The sequence below is a fragment of the Podarcis raffonei genome, chromosome 2 (genome assembly GCF_027172205.1).
Source record: "Podarcis raffonei isolate rPodRaf1 chromosome 2, rPodRaf1.pri, whole genome shotgun sequence".
NCBI lineage: Eukaryota > Metazoa > Chordata > Lepidosauria > Squamata > Lacertidae > Podarcis > Podarcis raffonei.
This window is the reverse complement of record NC_070603.1, coordinates 45,002,993-45,014,808: the sequence shown is the minus strand read 5'-3', so window position 1 is coordinate 45,014,808 and position 11,816 is coordinate 45,002,993. Positions and strand designations below refer to the sequence as shown.

Genomic DNA, 11,816 nt, shown 5'->3' with positions numbered 1-11,816 from the left:
TGGCCAAGCACATGCATTCATGGAAATGATGCATAACCTTCAGCCTGACAACTGTGATGGGTTGTTGTATTCGTCCTGTCTGATCCATGGATGCATGAGGTGAAGAGTCCCAAGAGGACTGGAGGGTTACCGTTCTTTGCCAGGGTTTATTTCGGCATTAAGTAACAATCTATCCCACCAAGAACAAGAAATACTGTACTGTTTTGCAAGAGCTCATTTCCCTGGCAGACAAGACTCAGTATTAAATGGGCTTCCATGTGCTCCCTCTACTCAATTTCAGGGTGATGTGGAAGAGGATGAAGCCATCCCTGACAGTGAGCAGGATATCAAGCCTCGTTTCCACAAATCACGCACGGTTACCCTGCAGCATGAGGAGGAACGGCTACAGGATGATGAAGATGGAGAGGATGAGGATGACGACGATGACACGCTATCTGACTGGAATCTGAGTGAGTAGGGGAAGAGTTGTGCAGTGCTTTTGAGATGGGAAAGTGCCAACTATGAGGGTGCCAGGAGCTAGTAGAGTGGAGCACTGGGCACATAACTGACTTGATACCATTCCTTTTCATTTGTGATGGTATGGGGCAAATTTCTCTGAATACCAATTGCTGGGAATCGCAGGTGGGCAAAGTGTTGTGCTTATGTCCTGCTTGTAGACTGTCCTCAAGCATCTGGCTGGCCACTGTGAGAACAGGATGTTGGACAAGATAGGCCATTGGCCTGATTCTTTAGACTCTTATGTGGGAAGAAGATACACACCGAAGGAGCTTATTCAATGGTCCAATTTTATTTCTTGTTAAAAAGATAGTTCTTGTTTAATAGAATTGCTGGAATTGCACAGCTTGGGGTTTTCTTACCCCTAAAAGATACTTTCTGCCTTGCATGTTTATCCTAAAGCGAGTGCTTTTTTCTTGCTTGTCTCTTCCCTCAAAGACTCTTTGTTCCCACAGACTTTACTCTGTGCAATGCATAGGGAGTCACTTTATGCTGGAGAGCGGGATCAAATAGCAGCCAAGGCTCCACACACCAGATTTGTCAGTCACCTCTGCCTTATGGCCATCTGTGGCATAAGGAGGAATGAAATCCAGCTGGGAGCTCCTGGGTGGAACCAATTGTGTCCCAAATCAGTGAGGCTCATATTCAGCCCCAAACAAAAAACAGCGCAAGTTCAGGAATGCAAAGGAACAATAAGGCACAAATTGGGAGACCTTATGGGCCTAATTTGGCTCATGGACCAGAGCTTTCCCACTGGTGCTCTTTGCAGATTCTACCACATAGCCCCATGTCTCCTACAGGAAAATGCTCTGCTGCCGCCCTTGATGTCTTGGCCAATGTCTTCAGAGATGAGCTCCTCCCACACCTGCTCCCACTGCTCAAGGGGCTACTCTTCCACCCCGAGTGGGTCATCAAGGAGTCCGGAATCCTCGTTCTAGGGGCCATTGCTGAAGGTGAGTTCTATAATTGTATCACTTCAACTAGGGGTTTGCATTTGCAAAAAGGGGAACGCATTGGCAGCGACTTCATGCGAACAAGAATTTGGCAGCCCTCTGATATGTCTAGGAAGCATGCTGAACTTATTTTCTTGCATTTCTAGGCTGCATGCAGGGCATGGTTCCCTACCTCCCTGAATTGATTCCTCACTTGATCCAATGTCTCTCTGACAAGAAGGCCCTAGTGCGCTCCATTGCCTGCTGGACCCTGAGCCGTTATGCCCACTGGGTTGTGAGCCAACCCCCAGACATGTATCTCAAGCCTCTGATGACAGAGCTGCTCAAGCGGATTCTTGACAGCAACAAGAGAGTACAGGAGGCTGCTTGCAGGTAACCCGCTCATGGCATCACTTCACTTGATGCACATTTGAACAAGTGTGTTTATCAAAACAGTGTAAGCTCAGAGGTCCTGAATATACTTCTCTTCTGATGGTTCCTTGTAATCTATAGCCATTTCTGCTTGAATGTAGAAGTGTTTCCCAGGATGCTTTTGCAGAGTCTTGGTCCGTTATGGTTAAGCATTTGAGGCAAAACCAAACACCGAAGCTATGACTATCAAGATCAGGTATAATGTGCAAAAATTTAAGAGTACCTTAAAATTGATACACATCTTGAGGCCTTGTTCCTAACTTAGAACCAGACTAGATTCTATAGTATCTCTGAGCCACAGATCTACCCTTCTTAGACTCCTCGTCTCTCCTGCACCCTTCAGGTTTTCTCTGGATGTGATGAAGAACTTGAAATTTGAGCTCTGCTATGATAGTTCATATATTCGTACTGTCTGACCCAGAGAAATTCCCTTATACTTCAGATCAAAGAGTGGCATAGGGTTATAGTTGACTCTTGTGCAGTGAAACTGATCTCTTAAGTGCCCAGGATAGAAATTATCCAGGCATCTGTGGATTTCAATCTTTCCAGCTTCTGGTGCTGCTTTCACTTTGGTCATGCCCACCACTTTTTTTTTCTTGTAACCTTAATTTTAGTGCATTTGCCACCCTTGAAGAAGAGGCCTGCACAGAGCTGGTCCCATACCTCAGCTTCATTCTGGATACTTTGGTTTTTGCATTTGGGAAATACCAGCACAAGAACCTGCTGATCCTGTATGATGCGATTGGCACCTTGGCTGATTCTGTTGGGCACCACCTCAACCAGCCGGTATGTGCATTCTTCCTTTTGGCATTAACAGTGGAAACTGCTAGCATTTAATCACCATGGCTGGTTGTGTCCTCTTACCTCTTCTCATTGGGATGAAATACTGTCAGCATAAACTAATTACTGAATGCAGGGCAGTCCAAATACGTGAATGTTTTTCCTTCATTAGTGTGATGAACAAAACCCACTGTAGTTTAACTACATGTACACCACATGTAATTCCCCCTCCTTGATAAACCTTGATTGGTGGTACATTCAGAAACCTGAAGCAAAAAAGGTCTCCTATTCCAAGAGATAGTATAAGAATCTAATTGACTGTCAAACCTCTTTCCTTGGTGCTAAGATATTGCAGGTGAAAGGTCTAGAGAAGGGAAGCCCAGAAATGTTTATTTCACTGTTATTGATGCTGTGTGTGTACTACTTTATATTTAAAGTTGTTGTTGTTGTTTTTACAATCAATCAGTATATAAATTGGGTAATTTTATAAATTAAAATTACTACTGACAGGAAGTGCATAATGAAAGGACAGTGTGCTGTAGTGGATAACGTGAGGGACTAGGGTTCATATCCTCAATCAGCCATGAAGCTAACTGGATGAACCTGGCCACTCTTTGTCTTGCCAATTTTGTGAAAATAAAATGGAGAGGGAGGAACCATATAGGCTGCCTTTTGCCCCTTGGAGGAAAGTCGGGAATACAGCTCAGCAGAAGAGCATTCTTTCTATGCAGACAATCCCACACTCAATCTTGGAAATCTCAAATTAAAGGATTTCTGGTGGCGAGGCCAATTAAAACAAAGTTGGTAGCTCTCCAGGGTCTTGGGAAGAGCAGACAGTATTTGGTTAGGTGAACCCAGTGGTCTGACTTCATACAAGGCAGAATTGTAGTTCCATATATGATTAGGGAGAACTGCTACTTGGTGGAACTGTTACGAGACAGATTTTCCATTTTTTCTACTTTGTATTATTGACTACAGAATAAAGTAGTGTTGTGGTGTGAGCCTTAACATAAAATAAGGTACACCAGTGATTTCTATGATGCTGTGACACTACAAAAAGTTACTTTAGTGTCATGCAGGTAGAAGTGGTTATGGGTTCCTTTGCTATTATGCAACTGTAAATCTGCAAATGCCAGTGAGGTAAAATACTAGTCTTGTGCAGCTTCTGCACAAATAATTATTGTTAAAAGGCAAAGAAACGTCAAGCACACATACTTAGTAGTCTTACTTGTCAAGCATATTGTTTTTCCTACTGATGCTGTTTCTACTTTTTCTTATTTGGTATAAATGCTGCTATTTATCAAGGCCAAGTCCTTTCTGCTTCTCCAGACAAAATTATTTTTCTCTGAAATAATACCCTGGTCAGAGTGGTTGGGAAACACTTAGAAGTCTGGTTCTATGGAATTATAGTAGTAGTCCTGGTCTGACAGTATTTGCACACTGAGCCCAGAAACAGTGATGACCAATGAAAATACAAGACATTCGAATCCTGAAGCTACATGTTGAGTGTTTTTCAGTTCTGAAGGATTCTGGGCTCACTTTATGATACTGGCAGTGGCTGGGACTGCAGCATGATCATAACTGGTCATAACTGATCTTCTCTTACCCAGGAATATATCCAAAAACTGATGCCACCGCTGATACAGAAGTGGAATGAGCTAAAGGACGAGGACAAAGATCTTTTTCCTCTCTTAGAAGTAAGTGGCCAGCCATTAACTTTGGTGGGCTCTAATGCTTCAGTTGAAAGAACTAAGCTCTATTGTGCATAATGGCCATGCTACTCAAAGGCAATGGTTTCCCCACCCCCTCTGTCTAGCAAGAAATATATAGTGCATTGGAAATCAGCAAAAAATGTACTGTTGTATGTTGAGAAATATAGACATTTTGGTTCCCGGGCAGGCTCCTTGTCCTTAATGCACAATTCTAGCTGCTTGAAATAAACACATGAAAGGGGCAAGTTGTTTCTTGTCCCTTTCATGACTGAGCTAAGTGGTTTTGTGTTAAATGGTTTCAGTGATAATAAGGGCAAGACAATGTGCATGCCAGGTGGTCCTCCATGCATGTCTTTTGAGTTGCTATCTGTTATTTCTACAGTGTTTGTCATCTGTAGCAACTGCACTCCAAAGTGGCTTCCTCCCATACTGTGAACCTGTCTACCAGCGCTGTGTGACACTTGTGCAGAAGACCCTTGCCCAAGCCATGGTAGGATAGGCTGTTGTTTTTGGTTTTTTAAAAAAAGTATGCTGTATATAATACTTAAGTGTTGGAAAACTGAGTCCCTGTTGATCAGAGAAGGGGATCACATGTGGGCAGATTAACCATAACTGGCAGTAACAAAAGCTAGCATTAACCAAACTTACCCTGTGCTTTAACAGCACAAGTGTTTCTGTTCAAACTGTTGCTCTGTGAAGCTTGCTATGGCCTTGTTGAGGCTTCATGTTTTCTTTGAGGTAAATGGTTCTCTGTTCTCAAATTCGTAGATGTATAGTCAACACCCAGACCAATACGAGGCTCCTGATAAAGATTTCATGATCGTTGCTCTTGACTTGCTGAGTGGATTGGCTGAAGGTCTGGGATGTCACGTGGAGCAGCTTGTGGCCCGGAGCAATATCATGACTCTCCTGTTCCAGTGCATGCAGGTGGGTGAGAGAGTCCTGTGTTCAATGTGTAATGACTGCTTTAGGCCAGTTCATAGCTTCTGGGACCCTGGGATTTCTCAGCCCCAGCCAAGAACTTTAATTCAGAGGTACTTGAGATTAGGCTCACCATTTGTTTTCCAAAATTTAGACTAATGTTAATAAAGTTTACTTTACAAGTAAGCTAGAGAAGTAAATGCTGGAAAATCATTGAATATGATAGGGGACTGGATAGATGGTGAGAAACTAAGTGGGGAAAATAAGTTAGAAATAATTGTAGCAGAAGCTGCAAGAATAATTGGGTGAATCCAAAGGTTACAAAAAGGAACAAGCAGGGAGCAAGAGTCCCAGAGTGTCTGCCTTTCAAAAGGATGTTGGACTAGGTTGTTAATGCATTGTGAGTTGCATGAAGAGGTGAGAAGAAAGCATCAGTTGTAAGGTTTCCCTGACTTAAGAGCCTCCTACTATCCCGGGAAGCAGAGCTAGACAGAACCAGCAATGGATAGTCCTGTTCTGGTATTTCTGAGAGGGTCTGTGCCTATTAACAGCCAAATTCCTTCCATCTGCACAAGGCTCCTTCGTAATAATTTTAACAGGGAAGGAGAGTTTATCACTGTCTTTTATGAGAGACCTGTTGAGCGCAGACCCAGAAAAAGTAATGATTAGTGAATAAATAAGTTTGCATCCAAATTTAATCTCATATCCTGGATCTTGCACATCTGCTTTGTTTTCCCTCTATCACTTACAAGTGAGCACCCACCATTATGTCAGACTGAGAGACACTGCAGTAGGCCTGGGTGATATATATTGACCCAGGACCAGTATGTGGGGACAGACCACAATGACAGCCTCACTCAGTGGTATATTGCTGGTGAAACTGTCATCACTCTTGAGTCCCTTTGCTTCCAGCGCCCAGCACGCTGAGGGAGAAACAAACTGGCTGGGAGCTGGAGGCAGAGGGACACAAGCGGCAATGGTTTCACCAGCAATATACCACTGGTGAAAGTGCCATTGCACTCTGCCTGGGCAGAATCAAGCTGAATCTGCGAGGTGCTGATACAGCTCGCTCCTTCCTCCGCTTCTTTAAACTGCTTGGCTGAGGAGCACACTGCTGCCCTCGCCTCAGCCAAGCAGTTTTACAGAGCCCCCGACCAGCCACAGGCTCACATGAGCCAGTGGTGGGATGAGGGCTCCATTAAAGTGCTCCTCCTCCCCAGTTGAGAGAGCCCCAACCCCACTCCTGCCTGCACACAAGTAGGAGTGGGAGCAGGGCTGCTCAGCTGGGAAGCGCGAAATCTGCCCTTCCCAGCTGAGAGATCCCCAACCCCACCTGACTGCTTTCTCCAAGAGGATGTGCTGTGCCTTTACTCCCAGAAATTGTGCCTTTACACCCAGAAAGACAGAGCCCACCCTCCCGGTGGAAGGCAGCAAGGCAGTTTAGGGCCTCTTTGATGCTGCTGGCGGGCCCAACGCTCACCAGCAACCCCTCTCTGCAAGGCACAAATAGGGTGGCTTTGTACCCTGTGCCTTGCAGACTTCGCCGGAGAAGGTAAGCTGCATCATTCCTCCTGGGGTGAACGACCCCCCACCAGAGGGAAGAGACAGTGCACCCGCACGGGCAAAGGCAGTGAAACACACAGGGCCTGATAGGTTCCGTGTGCTTGACTACTGCCACTTGGTCCATCTTCGGAGAGTGGGGAGCAAGCGGGAAGGTAGCTCGCCTACCCCCCCCCCCATGCCAGCGAAGGCAAAAGGAGCTTGGCCAAGGAGCCCCAATGTCCTTGCTGCTCCAGCACAAGTAGCTGGGGACTCGGGGCTGGCTCCGTTGGGGACAGCCCATGAGGCGCTGGGGTGAAAGTGCCTCAGCTCCCACGATGAGAGTTGTGGCAGTTTCATCCAGCATCTTGCTGGTTAGGGCCAATGCAACTTTTTTCAACATGTTTGGCTGGTGATACTCTGCGATGTTGAAAACGCAACATCGCCCAGCCCTACACTGCAGTCTAGATGGTACACACAACACTGTCCCTTCTAAACTTCCTTGCTCTCCCTGTAGGACACCATGCCAGAGGTTCGGCAGAGCTCATTTGCACTCCTAGGAGACCTTACCAAAGCCTGTTTCATGCATGTCAAGCCATGCATTGGTAGGTACCTGTTGAGTTCTTGTTGTGTGACGTTATGTTTCTTGGCATGATAGTAGTGATCTTTGTGTTAATACTGTTTTTAATCCCAAGGTCTGAGAGGGACCAAGATAACTGCTAGCGGTTATAATAGCTCTCAAGTGGTAGCAGATTTTGGTATATCTTGTATCTGGAGGAAGAAACATATCTGCCTTGGTTTTCTTTTATGAAAAACATGTTTTTGCCATAATGCTGTTAGGGCCTTGTGTAGTAGTTTAGAGGGGGCATAGCTAAGTTGCAGAGCTCATGCTTTACATGCAGAAAGTCTCAGTTTTAATCATTGGTGCACAAAACAAAGAAAAAGATTAACCAGCAGGTATTTTCCTGGCAGATTAGCCACACAGACGCTGCTGGGTTTAAGTCTGTCTTGCAGCCCACACAGGAAACCTCATTGATTACTTTGAATCCTCTTCCTTCCTGTCTTGGCATCTTGTTGTAACTGCCAGCCCAGACAGACATTCTTTCTCCTTCTCTGTCCTCTGTGCTTGCTGGTTTCTTCCATCTTTTTTGTCAACCCCCTTTCAGTGTTTTCTTAGGGAATCTTCATAAGGCTCTCTCCATCTTGACTACTCAAACCCCTGGCCTCTGTTCCCATATGATTGCTTATGTTCAAAGTAGCTGCTTCACATTAGTCAGAAAGGTGACGGATTTAAGTACCTTGTCAGTTCAGGGCAATCTCTGCATTTTTCAGAAAGACAAAGTAAACCTCAGAATAGATCTGTCCTACATTCCTAAGGTGGGCTCCACCTTCCATAGGTCACAAGAACTGAACCTCCCCTCTTTTTGCCATCTCAAAAGGTACATAGAAGCAGGAGATGAAATACAGTGAGAGAAAGAATCAATAAGTGGTCCTAAACAACAGCTGTCAGCCACAGAGACAGTTCAGGGCTAGATGATCCAATGGTATGATTATAGCCAGAAATTTGCTACCAGAACTAAGAAAGAAAATATGCAGAGGTGCTGTAGTAGCCGTGTGCTTTATTTAGAAAAAGACCAGTGCTTAATGTTTTACAACTCTCTTCAAGGGTACTTTCCATTTTCAGCTCCTTTCAGAGAGAACAGGTTCTTTTTCTTCACCCTCCTAGATTTATTGCTGCTATTGAGACATGTTGACAATGATACTTAACACTGAACGTTTCCCTACTTTTAAAATTGTTTCAGTACTGTTACTGTTAGCTCTGGATAGGGAATGAGTGCAACTTACAAGGCTACTTAGTCAAAAGCTAGTGTCTATGACAGGATATGTGCAAGGAGCCATTTGGCTTCTACATCTAATGCAGATTCAGGTATTGCCAATATATGAGTGCAGAAAATTGATGGATCAGAGTCCAAATACTGTGGACATGTACCCTTTCTCATTTTGGTTTTGAATGCTGCATAGATTCAAGACTCAGTATTCTTATATAGCACCTTTCAGCTAAGGGCTATGTGTACATTATTTTCTCAGATGTTTCTGGGTGAAAAAATATTCCCTCTTGTCCAATAAGACTGCAGTGCATTTAAATTTTATTTTCTGTTTACATGCAACAAAATGTTATGTAACTGTCTTTGTATGTCTTTGTATATTTTGGATTAATAGAAAAACAATAAAATCGATTTATTTTTATTTTTTAAAAAAGTGCAGCGCACCCTGGAAGTTGGGCAGAGTTAGGGAAGAATGCAGCATAGTGCTATGGCAGTTGTTTTAACTTTGTATTTTGTGTATTGTATTCCATTTGTTTTGTGCGTCCCCCATGTTATTTTTGAATGGATGATTTATGCATTATTCAAATAAATAAAACAATGTGTCATCTTAGCTGTGCCAAAGGCCAAAGCTGGGGCTGTCATACAAACCTGAGTTAGAGCATTGATCTTATTTGGAAACTGGTTTGGAGGACTACGGACCTCATCTTTGCCTTGGTGCTAGTCAGTGCTGACTAAATTGCTAATGTTTTATCTGCTAAATTGCTAGTGTTTTATATAGTGTTTTATCTGTTAATGTAGTTGCTTGCTTTTGGTTGGATTTCTGTGTATCAAAATACAGTGGTACCTCATGTTACGTACTGTCCCCCTTACGAATGCTGCGGGTTACGCGCTCCGCTAACCTGGAAGTAGATGCCTCTTGTTGCAACCTTCCCCCCCCCCCCGGTGTGAGCGGAAGTTGCGCTCCAGTGGTGCACCAGCAGCGGGAGGCACCAAGAAAGCGCGCCTCATGTTACGAGCGGTTTCCTGTCATGAATGGACCTCCGGAACGGATTAAGTATGTAACACGAGGTACCACTGTAGTGTAGGGAACACTATAAATACTTCAGTTAAACCAATACATGTCTCTTCTCTTCAGCTGAATTCATGCCCATCCTAGGGACCAACCTGAATCCAGAATTCATTTCTGTTTGCAATAATGCCACCTGGGCTATTGGAGAGATCTGCATGCAGATGGGTAAGTGTACCAGGAACCCACAGTAACTTTAAGCCGCTAGCTTTGTACTGCCATGCTGTTCAGCAGTGGTACCCTCTTCTAGCTCCTTATAGGAGGAAAATGCAACTTCCGACTGTTAGGATGGGTATGTGTTTGGCTGTTAAGTTGACTTATCTTCCTACATGTTAGCGGTGTAACAGCAGAAGTTCCTGAGTTTCAGCAAAGTGTAACTAAATTCGTTTCTATTATTGACATAATAAGGTCCTTGGCCCTACATTATGGATAGCACATGAGAGTCTCGAGTTACAGCTACAATACTGTGTCTACCTCTAATTTTGGGCTATCTGGAAGCATGCAATTTCCTCCTGTATGTCAAATGGAGCAGGGTATTGTGTAGCAATTCAAGGTTGATAACCTGATTCTTCGAGCTATGTATGACTCAGCTGATCAATTCTTCCTTACCAGGGGCTGAAATGCAACCATATGTTCAAATGGTCCTGAATAACCTTGTGGAGATAATCAACAGGCCAAACACCCCAAAAACACTTCTAGAGAACACAGGTGAGGGTGGACTCCTAATTCTGTCTTAATTGCATTTCCTTTTGGTACCCTTGTGCTTATTATCAAACTGGTGAAAAAGGGTTTGTATGTACCTTTTCACTCATCTGCTTTGGAAATGGGATCTGACTTTTTTATGCTGGAGCACATGACCAGTCGTGGAAAAATCCAATTAAATCTTGGAGTTCTGTGACTATTCCTCCACTAACATTGCGCTAATTCTAAGAAGTCTTCTTGTTTCTGTTGCCTGCTGAGAGTCCCATGGGGGACATGATCCTATATCAAAGAGCTAATTTCCTTTTCTGGAAGTCTCTTCTGGCCTTTTCTGCACACAGCATTTGCAAATGGCTCTTGAACACCATATTTCCCCCCTAATACTTTTTACAACTGCACTATGCACTTATTATGGTCTAGGTCCTGTGATGCCATGTGACCCCTTATAAATCCCGCCTTCCAAACTCATGATGCTACAGAACAGACAAGGCTGCTGCTTTGAGCAGTTGTGACAGGCTTGTTTCTCTCCCCTTTCTAGCCATCACGATTGGACGCTTGGGTTACGTCTGCCCTCAGGAGGTGGCACCGATGCTGCAGCAGTTTATCAGACCTTGGTTAGTGTTTATACTCAGACAGGAGATGTGGCTTTTTGGCCTCACTTTGCAGGGGCTGAGATCCACAGGGGCCACCCTCTCAATCTGTCAGCTTCATTCTGGAACAAGTTGATGTACATTCAGAGGCATTTTGCTCAATCAGTTTTTGTCCAGCCTTGATTCATATTTGTCTCAGTCAGTACATCATCCATCAAGGTTGTGTTTCTTTTAGAAGGATATTGCCATTTTTCTGAGCGCCGGTTGGGATCCAGTGTTGCATGAGTGTACTTCTGGTGGTGAATTGAGACTTTAACTTTATTTTTTACACTGTAGCCAGTTGTGCACCTCCCAAATCTCTGGAGGGTCCCCCAGCCCTTGAAAGCAGATTTTGTGTACGGGGGCTGCAGGGTGGATGGCAGGAAGGTTAAGTCCTGTTCAAGCAGAAATCCACACTGTGCAGTAGAAACTATTTAGACAATATATACAATGCAAAGAGAGTGATACAGATAGTGCATCTATTAGTATTGTACTCGTGCCAAGGATATTGGGCAACTGCTATATATTCCCTGCGATGCTGTCTAGTGACAAGCTGCAGAACTCTCCTTGGTACATCCTGCTCACCTCTCTTGTCTCTTTTCCCCTCCTGCCACTACATAGCAACTCTTTGGATGACTCCATCTTCACACTCTAGTTGCACAGTAGTCATCCATCAGTATTTCTGAGAATGCAAAACACCTGTGGAGCACACTTTTTTCTTCTGTGGGAAATTACTAAAATGTAATTAGTCACATTTAAATATGTTCAACTTTCTGCCACCTTCA

General features: G+C 44.1%; 1 protein-coding gene and 1 non-coding gene across 3 annotated transcripts in view; both read left to right on the top strand.

Moving 5' to 3' along the window:
* Positions 1-11,816, top strand: part of TNPO2 (transportin 2) — a 35,441-nt gene that overhangs the window by 18,212 nt on the left and 5,413 nt on the right. For both annotated transcript variants that reach the window (XM_053376425.1, XM_053376424.1), the window contains exons 11-21: positions 281-449; positions 1,296-1,448; positions 1,595-1,820; positions 2,474-2,645; positions 4,250-4,336; positions 4,734-4,841; positions 5,120-5,278; positions 7,329-7,416; positions 9,773-9,871; positions 10,316-10,411; positions 10,941-11,016. In XM_053376425.1, coding sequence (XP_053232400.1) covers positions 281-449; positions 1,296-1,448; positions 1,595-1,820; positions 2,474-2,645; positions 4,250-4,336; positions 4,734-4,841; positions 5,120-5,278; positions 7,329-7,416; positions 9,773-9,871; positions 10,316-10,411; positions 10,941-11,016 — 1,433 coding nt within the window. The remainder of the gene's footprint in view (positions 1-280; positions 450-1,295; positions 1,449-1,594; positions 1,821-2,473; positions 2,646-4,249; positions 4,337-4,733; positions 4,842-5,119; positions 5,279-7,328; positions 7,417-9,772; positions 9,872-10,315; positions 10,412-10,940; positions 11,017-11,816) is intronic.
* On the top strand, positions 2,210-2,280 carry LOC128409702 (small nucleolar RNA SNORD41). The gene has a single exon (XR_008329313.1). It is a non-coding gene; the product is annotated as a small nucleolar RNA SNORD41 (small nucleolar RNA).